The 24,649-nt window shown below is 38.7% G+C and overlaps 1 protein-coding gene across 2 annotated transcripts in view; it reads right to left on the minus strand.

Moving 5' to 3' along the window:
* ITPR2 (inositol 1,4,5-trisphosphate receptor type 2) overlaps positions 1–24,649 on the minus strand; it is a 495,598-nt gene that overhangs the window by 395,258 nt on the left and 75,691 nt on the right. For both annotated transcript variants that reach the window (XM_028829349.2, XM_028829352.2), the window contains exon 3: positions 10–125. In XM_028829349.2, coding sequence (XP_028685182.1) covers positions 10–125 — 116 coding nt within the window. The remainder of the gene's footprint in view (positions 1–9; positions 126–24,649) is intronic.

The following is a 24,649-nucleotide window of genomic DNA, read 5'->3' on the forward strand; positions in this document are numbered from 1 at the left end:
GGTCCTTACCTGTAGTTTCTTCAGCAAGGCTGCCTCGGTGTGGTTCCCTTGTTTGGCTTGCTTGGCTTTCCAATATTGCTTCTGGGCAGAATATCGGTTCATAGGGCACACCTTGAAAAGGCAGTCTGTGACAAACCAACAAACAAAAACACTGTAACTAAGGCAACCAGCATTTCTTAGATTTCCCTTATAGCTCAGTTTTGGAATCTTGGAATCCCTTATTATACAGAACAGTTAAAAGTCATAGTCCATCCTCCGGCCAACTCTCCATTCACTCTATAACATCCTTTTCAAATAATTATTTAGACTCAGTTAAAATATCCCCTTCTTCATTAGTTTAAGTTTTTTAAAGACTACTATAGCCAGCGTATAAAGAAATCAAACCCATGTAACTGTGATATTATAAGGCATGGATTAATTATAATGGGGGACCTGGTCTTAGAAAGCAAATAGAATGAGATTAGTGACTTTCACTGCCTCATCTGACTTTGCACAATTAATACATAGTTGTGCTGTGTGTATTTGACAGCCAAAATGATCCAGGAAGTAGATCCCAGCTGACCATTAGAGTTATTCACTCCCCAAGTTTCCAAATACCCGGGTGAATATGATGTGAAAATCTGAAAGACAGTATGATATGATGGAAACATAAAGCAAAATAAAACACATAAACCAAGATTACAGTCCTGACTCTACTACTAAACACCGAGATAGAAAATCATACAGGAATATTACAGTTGTGATATCTCTAAGTCAAGAAGCAAAATAAACGTTTTATTTTCAATGAGAAGAATGGAAGAACTCAATAGTTTAGCCACATGCTAATGATTTTGTAAGCTATGGAATAGAATACAATCTAGAATAAAGGTTAATTCTCAGTATTCTACCACGAAAGAGTAGTAATACAGAAAATTCAAACCTTATTTTCATTTTTCTCACAAAAAGCTGTGTGAGTTCAAAATAACTAATTTACTTTATTTTGACTGATGTGTTGATACTTAGGGTCATTCTCATTTGACAAATAACTATCACAAAAATAAAATTCAGTCAACTCAAATAGCCACTTTAGCCACATTATTGACTATATTATATAATATGCTTGTTCCACTATTTTCCTTAAAATTGATTGTGTTTAAAAAGATGGTATCTTTTCAAATATCACCTTCTCATGGTTCTAATGGCATAAATGATCAAGAAATATGGCTGTAAAATTTTTAAGGAATGTAGGAAAAACAAGACAATGATTATTTTTTTCTATACAAACACATATTCCATTGAATGTTCCACCCCCCCATACACAGACAAGGTAACAGCAAACTAACCTTAATTTCTAGTTTAAAGGGTACTGATATGGATGAGTAAACATAGGTAGTAGAAAACAGATACCTTCAAACTGCTGAAAGTAGGCTGAGAGGCCACCACAATTACAATATGATACAAGAATCAACACGTAGCACGTGTGTGACCAAAGACTGACAGCCCGGAAAATGTTTTTCTTGGCAGTGTATCATACAAGCCCTAAAAGTTACTTCCTGTACCTTAGCAACTACAAAGAAAATTTTACTAATTTCTTGAAGCACAAATCCACAGGTTGTTTGCAAATATTTCCATAAGAGTGCTCCCAGTTTAATACAGCAGACTCTGATGACTATCCTGCATTAGGTAAGTGGTAAAACTCTACACTGTCTGCATTCAGCAAAAGCACAAATCCATGATCAAGGGGAACTGAACTCCATAATCTGGAGTTTATGCTTCTGACTTTCTTCATGTATAAAAAGGAAAGAGAAAAAATTGTGTTTCTCTCCATTATTACAGATTCCTAATTAAGCTCAATTGGAAATGATCCTTTAACAGAGAAAACATTTTTGTAAATCCCAGACCACCTCAATAGCACTCCTAATTAGCAATATCTTTGGGGAGTCAGCATACTGGCTGTCCGGCCAAATGCTCCTGAGTGGTGGCTGAGGTCACTGTGAAGTGAGGCCAAACATTCAGCCAAACTGTGTTTACTGTAATCCCCTACAGGGGGTCACGCCCTGCACGAACAGGTGTTAAGCCTCAGACCCTGTCCTCAGAAAGCTCACGGTCTACTTGAAGCTTCACAAAGGAGCTCTGGAGAAGATGCTATGAGCCACAAAGATGCACGTGGCCAACTTCACAGGCAACGGAGGTCAGAAAAGACTTCCAAAAAGGAGAAGAAAGGGGAAAACACAGCCAAATTTTAAAGAACCAATACTCATTCAGCACAGGGGCAAGAGGGCTCCCATGCTGAGGTGAGGGGCATTCCAAACAGAGCCAGTGGCTGGTATGAAGGCAGAAAAGAATGCTAAGGGACCCCTAACCATGCAGGAAAACCACCACTGAGGCAGCGAAATAAAAATGGAATGGTAGGCTGATGTCAAGATCTACAGTGTTATGTTCTAGGCTAAGGAGGATGGACTATATCCCATGGAAAATGCTGAACTCCTACAGACTTTTAAGCTCTTAGGGCATGTGAAAGATGGCATGAGCAAGGGGCAGGAAGGCCATCCCCAAAGCCTGCTGCTGTTGTGAAAAGACAGTAGCGATGGAACTGTACGGTAGTTTTGGGGTAGCCCTACATGTAAAATAAAGCAGCCAAACCAGAGGCTTAATAATCGACTAGATGCAGGGGTGGGAAAAGGTGAGGGAGGGGTAAGTGAAGACAGTCAAATGAACAAGCTTCCACCCACTCTATCTGAAGTGCAAAGTCTTGGGTTTCAAAAGCCCTTTTCATTTCAGGGCCTTAGTTTTACAGTCCCTCTCAGCAGCCTCCCACAGGGGACATCTCATTTTATATTACAGTAAATAATTGATCTGTTTCTGCATGGGAACTAATCTTGCAGGATTGTTCTGGACAATAGGAGGGAAGGTGGGGCACGCACAGACTTCTGCTAAAAAGCTTTCCTTGGTGGCAGTAGGGTGTGTGCATGCTTAATTCTCTCTCTGCCTCCTTTAGAACACATTTTTAAAAATCTACTGTTCTTGGGCTGGTCACACATTTTGTCTGATTCTAAATTTACTGCATAATAAAAGTGCTAATACCTGCTGCCACACCTAATTCACAGGGTTGCTGAGATGAGCAAAAAGAAAATCTGTGTGAAAGTTCTCTGTGAACTTTAAAGTCCTATTATAAATGTAAGGCATTATTATTGATATTGCTTCATTCTTTCAGCAATAGCCTCACTAAGATGAAGAGATGACTAAATCCTTACAGAGCTCTCAGCAAAGAGTAATGAAAAGTAGTTTAAGTTCATTACAGATGCTGGATATTAGACCTTTGTTGGATGCATAGTTTGCAAAAATTTTCTCCCATTCTGTGGGTCGTCCGTTTACTCTGTTGATAGCTTCTTTTGCTGTGCAGAAGCTAGTTTAATTAGATCCCAGTTGTCAATTTTTGCTTTTGTTGCAATTGCTTCTGGAACTTAAACAAATTTACAAGTAAAAAGCAAACAACCCCATTAAAAAGTGGGCAAAGGACATGAACAGACACTTTTCAAAAGAAAACACACATGCGGCCAACAATCATATGAAAAAAAAAAAGGTCAACATCATTGATCATTAGGGAAATGCAAATCAAAACCACAATGAGATACTATCTCACATCAGTCAGAATGGCTACGACTAAAGCGTCAAAAAAAAATAGATGCTAGTGAGGTTATGAAGAAAAATTAACACTTCTACACTATTGGTGGGAGTGTAAAATAGTACAGCCATTGTGGAAGACAATTTCTCAAAGGCCAAAAGACAGAAATACCACTGGACCCAGCTATTTCATTACTGGGTATATGCCCAAAGGAATATAAACCATTCTGTTATGAAGACACATGCACACATATGTTCATTGCAGCACTATCCACGATAGCAAAGACATGGAATCAACCTAAATGCCCATCAATCATAGACTAGATAAAGAAAACATGGTACATATAGACCATGGAATACTATGCAGCCACAAAAAAAGAATGAGATCATGTCTTTTTCAGGGACACGAATGGAGCTGGAGGCCATTATCCCTAGCAAGCTAATGAAAATCAAATAAGTTACATTTAGCTCCCACTTATAAGTGAAGCTAAAAGATGAGAACACATGGACACATAGAGGGGAACAACTCACACTGGAGCCTTTTGGAGGGTGGAGATGAAAGGAGGGAGAGGATCAGGAAAAATAACTAATGAGTACAAGGCTTAAACCTGGGTGATGAAATAATCTGTACAACAATCCCCCAAGACACAAGTTTACCTATGTAACAAAACTGCACTTGTAACCCTGAAGTTAAAATAGAAGTTTTTTAAAAAGGGGATAGAGAGGGAAGTTAGGCATGCAACTGGGAAGCTGAAATAAGCCAAGAAAAGAAAAGAAAAGAGAAGAGAAGAGAAGAGAAGAGAAGAGAAGAGAAGAGAAGAGAAGAGAAGAGAAGAGAAGAGAAGAGAAGAGAAGAGAAGAGAAGAAAAGAGAAAAGAAAAGAAAAGTCTCAGATGAAACCTGAACACACACCAAGAGTGCCCAGTTAATGACAAGGTGTTCACTCCTTTGGTTTAAGATGCCACAGTGTGTCTTTGTATAAACTTCTCAAATTCCTTGGAACAAATACAGTAAGAAGAGGATTAAATCTTCATTACCATGTAATATCTTTTGAGAAATGCAGATGCCATCACTAACATCAGTAAGGGCGGAGCCCTTGACAAGCCTACTTTTTTTCAGTGTGCAGGATCACAGCTATTTCAGAGCAACCCGGTCTCACCTGCCCTCCTCATCCTGCTTCTAAACTCTCTAGTATTCCTTGATCTGTAGAGGTGTAATACTGTTAAGAAAAATGTTGTATGGAGTCCAATCAGAAACAGACTCAGTGTCATTTTTTAATTCTAACAACAATCTCTTCAGCATTTCAAGACTCAAGGAATAAAAAAAGGAAAGGTTTATCTCATAGAGCGAGCATCAACAATACAAATAAAAGGAAGTTATTTTTGTTTAATTCTTTTAAAAGCTTAACCTTAAGACCTGAGGCCAACAATTTTGCAGAATTACAAAAGTTCAGGAAATGTTAGTAATCCAACCAGACATATGTTCAGTCAGACAATATTATAAGAACAATGGCTTAGAATTACAACTTTTATTTATTTATTTTTTGAACAGTTATGGAAGGAAATCAAGCCACTCAGAAGTGTTCATTTTAAACTGATAGCATTGGTGGCATTTTAGCCTGCTTACTTACAAATGCTAGCAGAGAGAAGAAATACAAAAGCCATTCAAACGGTATGGAGCGCGTAACCCACAGCACGTTAACACTGTAAGTCAAAGAGCCAACCTTTGCCCATGATTCCGTGGAAATCTGGCAGGAAACCAGTCTATACCTCCACTTACAATACCTGTCTAAATAGTTTTGAAATGTTTTGCTTTGTACCTGTGAAGGTACTTTCTACAATATTTGTATCTGAGGCTACTCCTGAACCCCAGAAACTGACTTTAGGACTCTATTCAGGGCTATCATATGTAAAGTTCAAGTTATATCTTGGCCAGCAGTATCGTTTGGCAATGGTGGAAAGAAAATTTGGTTTTTCATTTCTCCTTCCTCCTAAAGATGTCTTAAGATTTAAATGATGCAAGTGCCTGTCACAAGGCAGGCATTCAACAAATGCCTCTTTCATGGTAGCCTGTAAAAAACACCTCATAACCATAGGGAACATGGTTACCAAGGGCTTTATTCTCCCCACGTGGAGAAAGTTGGGGCTGGGAAAGCCTCGGGGACTTTTATTTCTTTCTTTTTGACTTAAAGTGGACCCAGGAGAATTCAATGAAGACAATGGTCTCTGAGACAGAAAAGCAAGCTAGAACCTTCCCAATGAAAAAATGGAAATGGTTAAAAAAATAAAAATAAAAAAATAATGATAAAAAAAGTCTCTCCTTAGGATAAGGGGCAGGCAGACAAGGAGCCACTAGCCACTAGAAAATAGAATTCAGGTCAGGCACAGTGGTTCACGCCTATAATCCCAGCACTCTGGGAGGCTGATACAGAGGGATTGCTTGAAGCCAAGAGTTCAAGACCAGCCTGGGTGACAAATCGAGACCCTGTCTCTATGACAAAAATTTTTTTTAAATCAGCTGGGTGCAATGGTGTGTGCCTGTAGTCCCAGCTACTTGGGAGGCTGAGACAAGAGGATCGCTTGAGCCTAGGAGTTCAAGGCTGCAATGGGCTATGATCACACCACTGCACTCCAGCCTGGAGGACAAAGCAAGAACTTGTCTCTTACAAAATACAAACTTTAAAAATTAAAAATAATAGAATTCAGAGTTGATGCAAGGAGAGGAATGCATTCATTAGCTGAAAATACAACTCTGGGTGGTTTTTGTTTTTCAGTTTCTCTAAGAAATGCATCCTGAAATACAGTGTTTGTATAAAACTCTTTTATTTTTAGAAGTTTTAAAAAGGAATGTGTTTTAAGAACACAAATTTCAAACCAAACATCTATCCCCCCACCTGCCTTGCCTAAGGCAACTGTAAAGAGAGGATCTAAGAGGGAAAAATGCCCTCTAGAATGCTATGAAGGCTCAAGGAAATGTATTGCATGTGTTAGCAAACATGAAAATTAATCACAACACATGGGTTAGCAACCATGAGGATTGCAATGTAAATTCCTCTAGCTGAAAGTCAATTATTTCACTATGAAAGAGGAAGAGAAACGGCATTTTGTCATTACAGACTTGTAGACTGATAAAATGTTAGCACTCAAAGAAGCCTCAGATAAAATCCTATCTTTCCCTTCTTTGAAGCAAAGAAGCAAAAACTCAAAAAGCAAATTCCATAGATCCTTCAGGATAGTATTTCTAGATTAGAATATTATAAATATGAACAAGTTCAACCACACATAGGATGCTTGAATGCCCTGACAAGTGACTACCTGACCTCTTAGTGGTAGGGACACTAATGCCATGCTTGGTGTGTTCAATACAGTTTACTACCATGGAGCGCTTTGTAAACTATAAACAACACTACACATTGACAATAAAGATCACTGGATCTTCACAAGACCCTCAAGAGTCAGCCAGGGTTATTTTCTCCATGTTACAGAGAAGGACACTGAGACTTTTCTTCATGAGGAATTGACCTGAAATATGAACCAAGATCCTCTGAACCCAATGCAGTGTGCTATAGCCACGCAGAGATGCCATTGGGAGCAGGTTGTCATGTTGAGGCAAAATCTGTCTCTGTTTAAATGCTGTTCGTAATTATACATGTATACCTCAAGGCCATTTAGAACAAATCTAATCTGGCTCCTACTTAACAGCCCTAAATATCCTCAGACATCATCCTTCTGACTTCTCTACCCCAACTTTGATTTGATCATCATGGCAAGATCTCCTCAAAAAGTTAGCATTTTTGGTATCTCATTGTGGTTTTGATTTGCATTTCTCTGATGGCCAGTGATGATGAGCATTTTTTCATGTGTCTGTTGGCTGTATGAATGTCTTCTTTTGAGAAATGTCTGTTCATATCCTTTGCCCACTTTTTGATGGGGTTGTTTGTTTTTTTCTTGTAAATTTGTTTGAGTTCTTTGTAGGTTCTGGATATTAGCCCTTTGTCAGATGTGTAGATTGCAAAAATTTTCTCCCATTCTGTAGGTTGCCTGTTCACTCTGATGGTAGTTTCTTTTGCTGTGCAGAAGCTCTTTAGTTTAATTAGATCCCATTTGTCAATTTTGGCTTTTGCTGCTGTTGCTTTTGGTGTTTTAGACATGAAGTCTTTGCCCATGCCTATGTCCTGAATGGTACTACCTAGGTTTTCCTCTAGGATTTTTATGGTATTAGGTCTAACATTTAAGTCTCTAATCCATCTTGAATTAATTTTCGTATAAGGAGTAAGGAAAGGACCCAGTTTCAGCTTTCTACTTATGGCTAGCCAATTTTCCCAGCACCATTTATTAAATAGGGAATCCTTTCCCCATTTCTTGTTTCTCTCAGGTTTGTCAAAGATCAGATGGCTGTAGATGTGTGGTATTATTTCTGAGGGCTCTGTTCTGTTCCATTGGTCTATATCTCTGTTTTGGTACCAGTACCAGTTAGAATGGCGATCATTAAAAAGTCAGGAAACAACAGGTGCTGGAGAGGATGTGGAGAAATAGGAACACTTTTACACTGTTGGTGGGATTGTAAACTAGTTCAACCATTATGGAAAACAGTATGGCGATTCCTCAAGGATCTAGAACTAGATGTACCATATGACCCAGCCATCCCATTACTGGGTATATACCCAAAGGATTATAAATTATGCTGCTATAAAGACACATGCACACGTATGTTTATTGCAGCACTATTCACAATAGCAAAGACTTGCAATCAACCCAAATGTCCATCAGTGACAGATTGGATTAAGAAAATGTGGCACATATACACCATGGAATACTATGCAGCCATCAAAAAGGATGAGTTTGTGTCCTTTGTAGGGACATGGATGCAACTGGAAACCATCATTCTTAGCAAACTATCACAAGAACAGAAAACCAAACACCGCATGTTCTCACTCATAGGTGGGAACTGAACAATGAGATCACTTGGACTCAGGAAGGGGAACATCACACACCGGGGCCTATCATGGGGAGGGGGGAGGGGGGAGGGATTGCATTGGGAGTCATACCTGATGTAAATGACGAGTTGATGGGTGCAGCACACCAACATGGCACAAGTATACATATGTAACAAACCTGCACGTTATGCACATGTACCCTACAACTTATAGTATAATAATAATAAATAAATTTAAAAAAAAAAAAGTTAGCATTTTTACTACTAAATACTAAGTGCCTCTTTCCCATATTAGATGTGATTTTAGTCAATTAAAGACTAAATTTTTAAAGCATCTATTATTTTACAAATACAGATGGTAACAACCACTGGTCAGCCCAGGCATGGTGGCTCACGCCTGTAATCCCAGCACTTTGGGAGGCTGAGGTCAGGAGTTCAAGACCAGCCTGGCCAACATGGCAAAACCTTGTCTCTACTAAAAACACAAAAATTAGCCAGGCACAGTGGCGTGTGCCTATAATCCCAGCTACTCAGGAAGCTGAGGCAGGAGAATCATTTGAAATTAGGAGGCAGAGGTTGCAGTGAGCCAAGATCGTGCCACTGCACTCCAGCCTCGGTGACAAAGCAAGACTCCACCTCAAAAAAAAAAAAAAAGAAAAGAATAAAGAAAACCACTGGCCAAAGAGTAAAATATGCATGTGCCTCAGTTCTCATCCCTACCACAGTCTTGCAACATAACACAACCTCTAGAAAAATATTATCAAGATACATATACATATGTGCCACAGTTATGATACTTAAAAAGAAACTAATGATTGGTTTTCAATGAGAAACATACTACATGTATATATAATTAAATAAATGCTAAAACATAAATAAAATATTATGAAATCTTAGTCTCAAAGAGATTAATTGCCTGATTCATACACTAATAGGTAAACACTCAAGAACAAATGAAGCTTTATCTTTTGCCTCATTTGGAGTGGGGAGAAAAAGTAAAATTCAAATGCATTAATGCTAATTTATATTCATGTCAAGATTTGAATTTCAGCATTGATTGAGCAAGCCACTACACTAGATGTAAGTGAAATCTGCTAACAGAAAATCATAATATATAATTTTTCAATCATTTTTCCCATTCTCAATGTGCCATGTTAACACTAATAATCTAAAAACGTAATAAGCTGAGTGATTCAGAAATCAAATGCAAGCCTCTAAATTTCATCGCATAAGTGTCAGATCTGAAAGAAAAGGAAGTGATTTTTTACATATATATGTTTCTACACACATATATGCAGATAAGATACATACATATATAACATTTATAAATTCATAACATATTTTATGTATGTTTACATAGGAGTATGTACTTCCATAGTGCCTCCTTTTACATCAGATTTTGTCACACACATTATCTCATTTAATTCTTTCACCAACACTTTGAAGTATTAGTTCTATAAATGAGGAAAAAGAAACTCAGAATGTTTTAGAGCTCTAACCTAAAATTTCAAAACTAGTTTTCAAATTTAGTCCACATCAACCTGCCGCCAAAGCCCATCTTCATAATTTAATAGAAGATGCTTTATATTTATCAAGTTAAAACTTTAACAAATACATTGAGGTACATTCACTGAAATTAAAACACATAATGTGACAGCCCACGTTCTCTGGTTTCAAATTCCCAGATTCCTTGCTGAAATACTCCTACAAGGGCCCAAAAACGTGTTAAAAGAGCCAATCTGAACACCTGTCACTATAAATACAACAGAAGAGCACAGCAGCAAGCCAGAAGCACTTGGGCAGAGAAGTTCACGGCTCCAAGCCCTCCACTCAGAAAGCAATAATTTTCTAATAGGTGAACAATTGAACTATTAATACAGGTAAATTATAGTGGTAAGCTTGCCTTTTTCAACCAACTTTAGCATGACTGTAACAACTCCTGTCCTAAACTTAAAAAAAAAAGTCTAACACAGGGTATTTTATGCCAAGTCACACTTACGTAATATCAATATTTAGAGTAAAGAACTTCTTGCTGTTCACTGCCCTGGTACTGAATTAATTGCTGTTCTCATATGGGTGACCTAAAATAAAATCAGTTTGTTATGCTAGTTCCTCCGTGAGCAGAGATTTATTCATAATAACAAAAAGATAATGGAGTCTTATTCATCATTATTATTATATATTTATGCTCCAATAGGACTAGCTTTCTTTTGATTATGATTACTACCAAAAAGCACCTACAGATAATTTAGGAGTCAATGGACAACTCCAGAGCAAAGTTTAGCAAACTGTAATTGTATAATTGTGCAAGCCAGGCTTTTTTTTTTTTTTTTAAGACGGAGTTTCGCTCTTGTTGACCAAGCCAGAATGCAATGGCGCAATCTCAGCTCACCATAGCCTCCACCTCCTGAGTTCAAATGATTTGCCTGCCTCAGCCTCCTGAGAAGCTGGGATTACAGGCACGCGTCACCACACCCAGCTAATTTTTTGTATTTTTAGTAGAAATGGGGTTTCACCATGTTAGCCAGGCTGGTGTCAAACTCCTGACCTCAGCTGATCCACCCACCTCAGCCTCCCAAAGTGCTGGGATTACAGATGTGAGCCACTGCACCTGGCCTAGCCAGCTTGAAATCAATGTATTTGGTCTCAACCAGCTTTCTGAATGGAATGGAACAGGAAGAGAAAGGGAAGGGGAAGGGAAGGTCAAGGGAAACAAATGGGAAGGAAAAGAGTAAGGGTAGGGGAAGCATAGGGAAGGGGACAGGGAAGGAGAAGAGAGGAGAGGGAAAAGGGGAAACGAGGGGGAAGGGAGGAGAAGAGGAGGGAAGCAGAGGACATTGCAAAGTAGCAAGTATTCTTTCAAGAAACTTTTGTTTCTGGTTGTGTGTGGGTTTGTGCATGTGCACACACACATATGCACATGTGGGATTACAATGTATAATGTATTTCTTACTGAGAGTTGCAACTAAAAGTATTCAAAAGCCACACTTCTAGAGGTCTGCACATGTGTACAGGTTAGGGTTAAATGAACTTCAAATTTATATAAACATATCCTGTGGTCAAGAGGAAAGGAAACTGAGACCAGGAAACTTTCCTTTGCTCTATAAATGACTTCTGAAATATATAAAAACTATATTTTTAAATTAACTGCCCTGTCAAATTTGTATATAGACAATTACAATGGAATGGGAAGATGCCCTTTTAAAAATGTCTTCCTCTTTTTAGCCCCACGCTGGTTGGCCTCTACCTTTACTATAGCACCCATCTATCAGATAGTACTTCCTATTAGATAACATGTTTATATGTGACTCTATATTCAGCACCTATTAGCTGCTATATGGAAGATGCTCCAAATCTGTTTGCAAAAGAAAGTTCCTGCCACGTTACCTGAGAAACAATCATTAGGTATCTATTCTTTCTGCTCTGAAGGGTTTTACCATCTTTTTGCGGGGTCGGGGGAGGTCTCCTATTAAAATACAAACACCTGAGAAGGGAACACCCTCAGATCTTGGTTGTCAGTTGACTCCTGCTGCCTGAGAGCTTCATGAGGGTGAGGTGATTCGTACTGAGCATCTGGGAAAGGCACCTTTTAGATTACCAATGACTGGGAAAAATACACAGGAAAGCTGTTGATCAAATTTGCAGATGATGCAGAGTGAAGAGTAGCAGCTAATTAGGCAGATTAAAATCTAGATTTTTTTTTAAATCCAAACATCAATGCAATTAACTTTATGCAAACATAAATATAAGGTCAGAAAAAAGTCAACTACTTTGGTACATGATACAGAGGAGCACAAGGCTATTTATTAGCAAATAATATTTTCTAAAAATTGAAAATAGCCTAGACCTTAGGCTTGAGTTCAACTTAACATAATTAGAATGCCGTATAGCCCTGTGTGGCCAGGACAATTCTGGTTTATGCCTGTTGCCTGAGCTTAATTATTAGCCATGTCCCCCTTTCACTCTCAAGAATGTCCTGCTCTGGGTGATAAGTATATTATCACTCCAAATATAAGTAAGTGAATACTGTGCCGAACCAGCGGAAAAGCTGACGCCGCCATTTTAGGCTGATTCATAGAAGAATGATTCCTCAAGTAGAGGAAGAAGGAACACATCCATATTGGGTCCAGTTCTACAGGAGCCACATTTTAAGCAGCATCCTAACAAATTAGCCAGTATCCAAAGTTCAGCAAGGGGGAAAGCAAGCAAAATACACAAGTCATGTTATTTGAGCAACGACAGTTCAAACTGGGAAATGTTGCCTAACAGAGAGAAAACAAAGCGTTGGTATAATCCCACTTTGTGTAGCTAAACTTCTACATGTAAACGAGGGAGGAAAGTTTTTCCCTATATTGATCCAGGATCAAAGAAAATTTTCTTTCCATGCAAGGGGAAACTTGCCAGCAACTGGAAAAAATCCAAAAAACACAAATTACTCAGAGGCAAATAAACTTGTACTCATCATGTTGAGGCAGAGGCAGATGAGAAACAGTGCAGCAGGAATCTTGCCTTGGGGAGGTCTTTCCCAAATACTACCTTCTATTTTTCTTTTTTTTAAATTTTCTTTTCTTTCTTTTTTTTTTTTTATATGGAGGCTCGCTCTGTCGCCCAGGCTGGAGGACAGTGCTAACTCAGCTCACTGCAACCTCTACCTTCCAGGTTCAAGCGATTCTCCTGCCTCAGCCTCCAGAGTAGCTGGGATTACTGGCATGCCCTAACTCGCCCAGCTAATTGTTGTATTTTCAGTAGAGATGGGTTTCGCCATATTGGTCAGGCTGGTCTCAAACTCCTGACCTTGTGATCTGCCTGCCTCCGCCTCCCAAAGTGCTGGGATTACAGGCATAAGCCACCGTGCCCGGTCTACCTTCTATTTTTCAATGGGAACAGTGGTAGAGGTGACTGGCAAAAAGGGAAGGAGTTCATGTTCTGCATTTACATAAATAGTTCAGACACCTCACCTGCCTCAGCTGTATTTATAAAACCGTGGTTGGTTTGGCATCTCAGTATTATAGAAACCAGGAAGTTTCAGCTCCCGGACCCCATAAGCCTTCTACTACTAAATATCTGTCAGTGCTACATTAAAATGCTCAAAGTTAAAGCACTATGTAAATATGTATTATTATTACTTCCAACTTTACATTCCACATGAACAAATACAGTTGTGTTTATATTTTGCAGTTTCAGAAGCATGATGCTTGCTGTGGTATTTTGTCACTTAAGTTTTTAGTTTGGCAAAATACTCCCAGATTAAAAGAAGATGAACAGAGAGTCAAAGGTGGAAGGAATAATAACCAAGAAACACCCCTTCCCCACAACACACACACACACACACACACACACACTACACAAATAGCAGCTATAATACTGACTGAGCATTTTATGCCAAGCACAATGATAAAAGCTTTACACAGATTCTTTAATCTCTGTAGAAAACTTTGAGACCAGTATTACTATTGTTCCCATGTTACAGATCACGAAACTGGAAATTTTAAAGGTTAGATTCTGCCCAGGGTCACGGAGGTAGGATTCAAACCCAAACAACTAACTTTGGAGTCTGTTCTTTTATACACTAAAGATAGAAAGGACATAACCCAGCTATTTTGTATGTTTGTAAAGTATAACAGTAAAATATTAAAGAATTGGGATGTGGGAAGAAAGGCAGGACTTCCAGAAAGTGGACTGGACATGAGAAGTGGGGAATGGAGAGACCAGATAACAGAGTAGAGAGGAGACAACATGGCAGACAGGCCATGGGAAATGAAAGCAATGGTGGTGGTGTGTTCTTCTCTTGGCATTTTTTTGTCTCCTCCTTTTATACCTATTATTTTATTCTCCATAACTGTAAATTTGTTTGTTGTTCTCTTCGTGTACTTTTTAGCTTCTCTCTCTCATTACATCTCTTTTTGTCGGTTTTTGGGAAGGGGGTTGTTCTTGTTTTTTCTTTTTATCAACAAGAATGAGCTTGGGTCTCTTTGTAGTTTTATCCCCTTCTCTTTTCTTCATTTTCTTCCTTTTACATTCTCTTATTTCACTCTCTTCCCAATATTTCTTTTATCTCTTCTCCAAACTTTTTCTTTTCTTTCTCTCCCTTACATGATTATAAAATTATTCTTTAAAAATGTACCATGTCCTTTGGATAAGATTAGGTCTTTTCTATTTCAAATAAAAACTTAGATGAGTTGAACATTTTCTTATCAAAACTCAACCTGAAAGTAAGTTGCAAAAACAAGCACATTTCTAACAGAGGACTTGGATCCAGAATACAGAAAGTGCTTTTACAACTCAATAAAAGAAGACATACAATCCAATAAGATTTAAACAGATGTTTCACAAAAAAAGGGAAGGCTAACAAGTACATAAAAATGCGCCCAATACCACTGATCATTAGAGAAATGCAAACTGTGACCACAATTAGATACCACTACAAAACCACTAGAATGGCTACAATTAAAAAGAATGACAATGTCATGTGTTATGAGGATGTGGAGCAACTGGAATTCTCATACATTGGTGGTATGAACACAAAATGGTTCCCTACTTTGGAGAACATTTTGGTAGTTTCTTGAAAAGTTAAAAGATACTTATTACATGATCCAGTAATCCCATTCCAAGGCATCTACCCAAGAGAATTAGAACCTATGTCCACACAAAGCACTGTATCCAAATGTCCACTTACATTATTCACAATTTCCCAAAAATGGGGGAAAACAAACCAAATGTCCAACTCCAAATGTAGTGGTATATCCATACAATGGAATACTACTACCAAAAACAAAGGAACAAATACTGACACATGCAGTACAGATTCTGAACATGGATGAATCTCAAAAACATCTTATTAAGTGAAAGGAGCCAGACATAAAAGACTACATACCACATGAGGCCATTTACATGAATTCTAGAAAAGGCAAAACTACAGCATCCAAAAGAAGGTCAAGGGTTACCTGGAAGTGGGGTAGAACCAAGGATTGACTGCAAAAGGACAAAAAAGAACTTTTTGAGGTGATGGAAGTGATTTAAGTATTGGCTTCACCGCTGTATACATTTAACAAAACTCATTAAGATGAATATTTAAAAGGAGTACGTTTTATGGTATATAAGTTACTATTCAATCAAGTTGAAAATAAAATTACTACAGTTGTATATAGTCCTCAATTGTTCACTTTTCTATGGATCAATTGTTTCTCATAAATATTTTTAAGGAAAAAGATAAACTTTAAAGACATAATAAGGATTTGTTGTATTAATAGTTGTTGTGGTTTGGTTTGCTTGGTATGTGGGAAGAGGAACACTGGGTTGACTTGTTTGCTAAATCACAGGATCTAGCTTGACTTCCCCGCACATGGCAGCTCTCAAAATCATTTGGTGATTGACTGATAAGGCACACCCAGGGGTTCAGCAGGTACATCTAATTAAATCTAGTGAGATACATTTTTCTCAACACAGCACACAATAAAATTAAGATTTAATCCACAATTTAATTTCAATTTGGAATAGCCTGGAATACCTTGTCATATCTGAAAGAGAGGAAGAGACTACTGAGTCATGCCAAAAATACCTGAGAGTCCCCACTAACAAAATTGAGACTACTGAGCATTGAGATGAATGGCCACATTGGATTAAAACACACCAAATACGTTAAAATCCATGAGTTCATAATTATTTTTAAAAACACGTATTAGTCATCTTTGGAGGTTAGAGTACCAACTCATTCTAAAAACTGGAAGATAAAGGGAAATACGTTAGAAAAAGTAAGCTTCTCTCCACCGTATAAGGTGATCCCAAAGTTATAAAAACAAACAAATCTACACAATGCTTTTATAGACTTCAATAAAAACTCAAGGAAGATAAACTATTTACCGCAGTTACCCGTAAGATATGGAAATGGATGTTGTGGAGGAGGAGAAAAGATTTTCACTTTGTATGTTTTATTACTTTTGTGAAAATTTTAAAGCAATAAATTTCTAGACAAAACTTTTTTGTTTTCCCAGGGGAAAAAAAATCTAACTTATTATGGACTATATGTTAATGCCTTGTAATGATGCTGCACTGCCTACTGGATGAAGCCCAAATTTGTTCTTAGAGTAAAAAGTATAAAATACAAATTTCAAAAGATGTAAGTAAGAAGAGCTTACTCTAATGTTGCTGTTTCTCTTTCTGTCTTAGGAGAAATGGACCAGAGAATGAAAATGGGCCATTATGATTCCACTTCTGCTACTACTGTCATCAAATTATTTTAAATACCAACATTTAGAAAATATCTATTTAATTTTCTACTTTACTTAGTCCACGCCTGCTCTTTTCCAAGGAACTCAGCAATTGAGTGGCACCCAATTATTCATCCATTAAACACGTGAGACAGGAAACTCAGGCTGAGGAGGGGAGGCTCCCATTGACGGGGAGAGCCTGGGGTGAGCACATCCCACTCTGATGCCAGCTGTCCCTGTGGCAGAGGCGGTGCCTTCCAGGCCTGGGAGGGCCCAGATCAATGGCAGTGCATTCATTTTAATCTCTAGTTAAGAAGTTTAACAGGAGGAGCAAAGGATATAATTAGAAACGTTCTCAACTGCTAGCAGAACTGAAAAGAATGAGGATTCCATAACAATTAAAATTACTTTTCTAAGTGCTGATAATTCTCACCTCCTTTGCCAGCTGGGTACAAGTCAGGGCCTCTGTTTCAGTCAGTTTTATACACATTATAAACATATACACACGTTTTATACACAGATGTTTTATATACATCTGTGGAAATACAGTCCTTCCATGTACCCATGTCAGTTGACACAGGGGAAGTTTTATTTGGAAAAAAAAAAAAAAATGTCAAGGCATTACAAAGTAGAAAAGAAGGATTCTTAATGTGGGAACCACAAGCCTACAGTGGATGGGATTCATGGAGGTCGACAAATTCCCTGAACGTGTAAGAAAAACTGTGTGTGTGTGTGCGCATTCACAGATCCATTTCTCTATGGGAGGATGCATGCTGTTATCAGATTCTGAGAGGGATCTAGGCCCCTCAGAAACCCATAGTAATCACACCTGAAAGGCAGTGTGCCATTATAAGTCATCTTAGGCTCTCGAGCCAGTAACTATACAAACACAGTCAGTTGCAAGCAGGCATGAGTTAAACTCTCCTTTGTTAAACAATGGAAGAGGAAATACATTAGGACGGAGAGGGTTCCTAAAAGATGCTTTAGAGAAGTAGAAAGAAGATAAGTCAGTCCTAAATGTGGGCCCAGGCAGGGAAGGGAGGTTCCTGGACCAGGTCTACAGGAAGCACATTTCCTCTGCAAGGGAGTGCCCACACCAACATGAACAAGCATGACAGAACACTGTGAGAGGACAGATAAAGAAAAAGATGAATGAGCCAGCAATTCCATGGCCAAGTATTTACCAAAGAGAAATGAGTGCGTTTGCCCACCAAAAGACATGCGAAACATGTCACAGGATTCATCACAGCCCACTGATTGGATAAGCGATAAATAAATAGTAGTATGGTCACAGAATGGAATTGTAGAAAGTAACAAGAAAGAATGAACTGCTACATGTAATAACATTAAAGAATTACATAGATATCATGTTGAACAAAGAAACAGCCACAAGAGCGTATGACGGAAAACCTGTCCATGTCCACACAAAACCTAATGTTAGGAGCAGCATTATTCATAACAGTCAAAAAGAGAAAAACCTAAATGTCCATTTACTGATAGATGGACACCCAAAATACGATATATCCACATCTTGGAATATTATCCAGCCTTAAAAAGGAATGATGTGGCCAGGTGCAGTGGCTCATACCTGTAATTCCAGCACTTTGGGAGGCTGAGGCGGGTGGATCGCCTAAGGTCAGGAGTTTGAGACCAGACTGGCCAACATGGTGAAACCCCGTCCCTACTAAAAATACAAAAATTAGCCGGGAGTGGTGGCAGGCGCCTGTAATCTCAACTACTCAGGAGGCTGAGGCAGGGGAATCCCTTGAATCCAGAAGCAGAGGTTGCAGTGAGCCGAGATCACACCACTGCACTCCAGCCTGGGTGACAGAGCAAGACTCCATCTTGGGAAAAAAAAAAAAGGAATGATGTACTGATTCATGCTAAAACACGGACAAACTTTGAAAACATTATCTAAATGAAAGAAGCCAGTCACAAAAGGCCACATAAGGTATGGTTCCATTTCCATGAAATGTTCAGAATAGGCAAATGTATATAGATGGAAAGGAGCTTCGCTGGGAGGAGGGGGAAACGGAGTGACTGCTAATGGCTACATCTTTTGGGGGTGATGAAAAACTTCTAGAATAGAAAGTGACAAGGGTTGCACAAACTTGTGAATACACTAAAAACTACTGAATTGTATACTTTAAAAGATGAATTTTGCGATATAAAATTATATCAATAAAACCAATTAAAGAAATGATAGGTATAGTATGGTTTCATTTATATGAAATTTGAAAACAGACTAAAACAATCTATGGTATGAGGGTAAAAACAATGTTACCTTTGGCAGAGGAACCTCGGCAGGGTATAAATGTTTTATATCATGATCTAGGTGATACTTACATAAATATTTATATTTATATTTTATATATGTATATATGTTTGTATATACATACACATATAAAAATGTATCAAGCTTACATTAATACACTTAAGCTTACACTTAAGATTTATGTGTTTCATTGAATGTTAAGTATTTCAGCAGATATTTTAGAAAAAATATTTTTTCCATAGCATTGTGATGAGGATCAATGCATTATTAGATATAAACCCCTAGAACCATGTTTAGAACATATAATATGCTCAGTGAAGCAATTTTAGTAATTTTAGCAATTTTGCTAGTTACCTACATTAAACACCTCATGTCCAGGCCAGGTGCAGTGGCTCATGCCTGTAATTCCAACACTTTGGGAGGCTGAGGTGGGGGGAAATCATACCTGAGGTTGGGAGTTCGAGACCAGCCTGACCAACATGGAGAAATCCCACCTCTACTAAAAATATAAAATTAGCCGGGCGTGGTGGCGCATGCCTGTAGTCCCAGCTACTCAGGAGGCTGAGGCAGGAGAATCACTTGAACCTAGGAGATGAGCCAAGATTGCGCCATTGCACTCCAGCCTGGGCAACAAGAGCAAAACTCCATCTCAAAAAAAAAAAAACAGAAACAACAACAACAACAACAAAAAACCTCATGTCTAAAACAATGAAACTTCTATAGGTTCTACCTTTAAAATAGATCTAGCAACTGATTTCTTACCAACTCATGATCCTAATCTAAATCACCATAATTTCCCTCCTGGCTGCAGCAACAGCCTACTAACAAGTCTCTACTTCTGCCCCTGCCCGACTGTGGATTCTTCATGCAGCAAGCACTGTAAGCCTGTTAAACGGAAGTCAGGGCCCATCAGCCTCTGCTCAAAACCCTTCAATGGCTCCACCTTACTCAAAGCAAAAGCCAAAGGCCTCCCTGTGGCCTACAGGGCCCTATATGAGCTGCTCTCTGGCTCTGCCACTCCTAATGACCGGCCTGACCTCCCCACCACCACCTGGCCACTCACTGGCTCCACCCCAGCCACACCATCCTACTTGCCATTACTGGAACTTATCTAGGACATCTCCACTTCAGGGACTTTGTCCTGGACACTCTCTCCAGCTCTGCCTGTTCCCCAAGATTTCTGCATAGGCAACTTTGCCCCTACTCAGGCCTCCACTCAAGTATCAGTGAGGACTGCCCTGGCACTGCAAAAACAGCAACACTTCCCAAGCTAGCACTCTTGGTCACCTTGCTTTATTTCTCTACATAGTATGTCACCCTCTGATAAATGCCTAGCACTTAGTAGGTGCTCAATGAATGTTTCCTGAAGGAACACAGACATGAATATATGAATAAAAGGAACAAACATTAGTTGTATTAATTCCTGAATATGGAATGAAATCCTAAAACCCTTGGTACAATTTGAATTTTTATCACAAATGTGGATTGTTTTGGATCACAAACAGAAAGTAGAGAACACAGTCATAGCAGCCTATAATTTCACTGGATTCTATTCATGATCTGCCTAAAAAGAACAACAAAAACCCAGAAAGCAAAAGGAAATATACTCTCTTTTCTTGTTTGCCTCATCAAATACATAGCCTTATAAAGAAAGAGGTTACTGTGAGCTTTTAAAAGGAAAATGTGAGTATGGAAGACAACAATTTTGCAGGCAAACTGTTAGGCACGTACAGATTGTCAGAAGTTTTCTGTTAAAAGTTAGGCAAACGATGGTAGGTACAACCTTTTTCAGATAAAATGTTTTGCAAAAATGAGAAATATTTCCCAAGTAGCAGCATTATAAGTGTTCTCAGGGTCATCCTGCCCACAGATTAGCAACGGCTTTGCCAGAACGGGCTTTGATGTTATCCAGGAATGACGAACAACAGACCTCCTGTGCTCCTTGCCCGCTAGATGAAAACATGAGAACATAAAGAAGCCCTGGCGCTTCTTTCCTTTTATCCTTGAACAAACACAGACATACAGCAGATGTGACCTCACTAAATATGAGCTGGTTCAACTGATGCTCAGTTTCGATTGCACTTCTAATGATTGCACATGGTGATGTTCCCACTCTGTAGGACTGAATCCAGGCAAAAGACAAAAGCAACCCTCTGCACCACAGACATAAAAGTTTATTTGAGGCATAAGTTCTGAATACTCTAACAATCCGTTTACAGCATTATTTTTCTATAGCCCAAACTACAAAGTTGAACTATCTGCTTGTTAGGACAATTGCTACCAAGACAGCTGACTTTCATTGTTTGAAGAAGCACGCTTGAACTCCTTCCCAGAATCACAGCCTCAAGAAAGAAGAAATTCCCTAACAAATTCCTCACTTACCAAAGGCGTAGAAGTCTATAGGGGAATCACAATTTAATGAAGCAAAAATCAGAAAATACTTGGTTTCAAAGAGAGAGAGAGAGATGTAGTTATAATGTGTTTTTTGTGGAACACAATTATCAAAAAGCATTGACATGGCTCCACCTAATACAAAGAGGATTACACCAGAATGGTTTCTCACTCATAACTCAAATTTTAGTCCCATGATTGAGCACACAGGCATAATAAATATTCAATAAATGTCAATTTAATTGACATTTAATGAGATTTAAAACTGAAACCTCATGTTTCCAAGAAGTCTTCCCTGATTATATTAGCTCACAAGAAACCCACTTCTCAGACTCCTGTAATACTTACTATCCAACGATTACAAACTATTCTTGTTCTGTAATGATTTTTTGTATAGATCCTTATCTCCCCACCTAGACTGTGAATCCCTCAAATTCAAAGACTACACATTAAATTTCTTCTGAATTACGCAGAAGAATAGGGGTTCTGTGAGGGCACAGAGTAGGATAAATATGAAACATCTCACCCCATTCATCCCACATGAGCACAAATAGCTGTGTATTCCTACAACACACACACGCACACAAACACACACACAAATGTTCCTGCATGCCTCTTCACGAGCTGCTTCTTTGAAGACCTAATAAAATATGCATGCAAATGGAGGGAACCTGGAGAATGAGCCCATTCTGGTTTGCCCCATGTCCCACATTCACTGAGCTTAGAGAAGACAGAGCTAGTGTTTGCTGTGGTACTCAGGAAGCCCGGGACGTGAGTTTGAATAGAAAATGAGCAGAAACAACCTGACAATTTGCCACTCTAAAACATGTAAACTTTCCCTAGCTGCGGCTTGGTCCTAACGGAGTGTGTCCTGCCTCTTAGCGATCTGGTGTCATGACTCATGTCTTTCTCAAAGGAATCTGTGGGGGATTTCATCCATAGACTCCTACCACCCCTGGCTTGTTGAGAGCATCACAAACTTAGCGTCGCAGTGCTGTTATCTTCTTTATTACTGATGCACACATGTGCCATTTGTGACTAATTTATGCTCACCAATCAGATCTGCATGAAGCAGTGGAGAGAATTTTCAAGGTAATGCAGCCAAATTGGGTATCTTAAAACAGTGTGTTGTTGCATGTATCTACCTTTCTCTCCAAAGAGCACAAGTGTTCTCTTATCAGGGGTGTGTGTGTGTGTGTGTGTGTGTGTGTGAGACAGCATGCTAGGGAGTGTCATTTCATTTACTTTCTTAACTAACTTGGGTCTGATCCTCTTAGTGGCTATCTAAAAATGACTAGAAAAGTAAGCAAAAACATGCTTCCTTTTCAAATGCACAACAATACTTTTTCTCTTGCTAAATATTCAAGTAACTTCAAATTGAGCAATTGACCAGATCAGGGTCAAACTGTCTGATGAAGTAATCAATCTCCCAAAATTTCTCTACACTAGTTAAATGCCATATAGTCAAAGCCTGTATTGTTTTATACGAGACTTTCTGTTGTACATAAAAACATACATGTTTGAAATTTCAAAGAAAAAGTATTCATGAAATTTGCTTGCTTGCTTTCTCCTTTCCTTCCTTCCTTCCCTTTGTTCTCAATACTATAATTCACTATGCTACCAGCTTAGAGCTCTGAAAATGCCCGTAATCACTTAAGGCTCTTGTCCTCATTTAACTGGTAGTACTACTATCTTTGCAATTCTTGGTTCTTCACTGATGCCATTATCCATTTTGGAGAGTAGTCATCTCCAACCCAAGCCAGGTGTGTATTACAAGGAACCATTTAAAACTACCACCTTTGTGGGTTTAAAAAGTAAAATACTAGTAACTTCATACAGGTTAACCCTAATGTAGGTTTATAAACATCTTCGATGCCTCTTCATGTCACCCATGCAAACGTTATAAAGATTTATCTAATCAAATCCATGAGGTCTTTCCTTGTTCTATTTTATGTGTATATGTTCTATTCTATATGTCTCTTGCTCTATTTTTACTACCACACTTCTCCACTTCCTAAACATCACTGAAGCTCATGGCTCATCACCTCTCAGCAGAACAAGTGAGAATGTATCCTTGTTTGACTCTCCCGTTCCAATCCAATCTTGAGACAAATGGTTCAGGTTCTTCCAACAATGCTTCTGTTTCCCTGTTCAAGAATTCTTCCGTATCAAATGCAAATGTATCTCTTCTTGAGCATCCTACACCACGTCACCAGTCTCATGTCATTATTTCATTAGCCTTTTTTCATTATTCTCCAACAGATTTCTATTTTAGACAAAATTCGCTGCCCCAAACTCAATAGCTTGTTCTTCCTTCCTAAGGGACTTCTGTGTGCTACTCCAGTATCTGAATAATTCAGTCTATCAACTTCCACCAATGCAAGTCCCTTCTAATGTCAAAACCCTGAAGAAATAATTTTTCCAGGAAGGCTTTCTAAGAGTTTGTGGGGTTTTTTTGTTTTTTTGTTTTTTTGAGATGGAGTCTCATCTGTTACCCAGGCTGGAGTACAATGGCGTGATCTCGGCTCACTGCCACCTCCGCCTCCTGGGTTCAAGTGATTTTCCTGCCTCAGCCTCCCAAGTAACTGGGACTACAGGAACCTGCCACCACGCTCCACTAATTTTTATATTTTTAGTAGAGACAGGGTTTCATCGTGTTGACCAGGCTGGTCTCGAACTCCTGACCTCAAATGATCTACCCACCTCGCCTCCCAAAGTGCTGGGATTATAGGCGTGAGCCACAGCACCCAGCCAAGGCTTTCCTAATTAACTTTATTACATTCAATCCTGCACTATTACAAAGAAATCATTCTTTCTAATATTAGGCTGGTGCAAATATAATTGCAATTTTTGCCATTAAAAGTAATAGTAAAAGCCACAATTATGTTTGCACCAAACTAATAGTTTTGACAATTGCTCCTATCTGAATTTCAGATATATATCTTTAAACTACCTTCTCACAAGAGAAGTACGATGACTTCTAAATTGTCTGCAGAATATATCCACTGGGTGTCCCATTTTTCATGTGAGACAGATTTGCATTTTAGTCTTAGTGAGAATTATGATGGTTATCCTTGACACTTGCTTAAGTTATTTTTTTAAACTGTGAAACAGTAGGTGGGATTCTAAAATACCATTTCCTTCAGGAAACCCATGGGTGATGAGTCACGGGGGAGACTGGGGAAGTTACAAGGAACTTAAAATGTAAATTGTTCAGTCCATCAGTACAAAGATGTCT

Source organism: Macaca mulatta, chromosome 11 (assembly GCF_049350105.2).
Source record: "Macaca mulatta isolate MMU2019108-1 chromosome 11, T2T-MMU8v2.0, whole genome shotgun sequence".
Lineage (NCBI taxonomy): Eukaryota > Metazoa > Chordata > Mammalia > Primates > Cercopithecidae > Macaca > Macaca mulatta.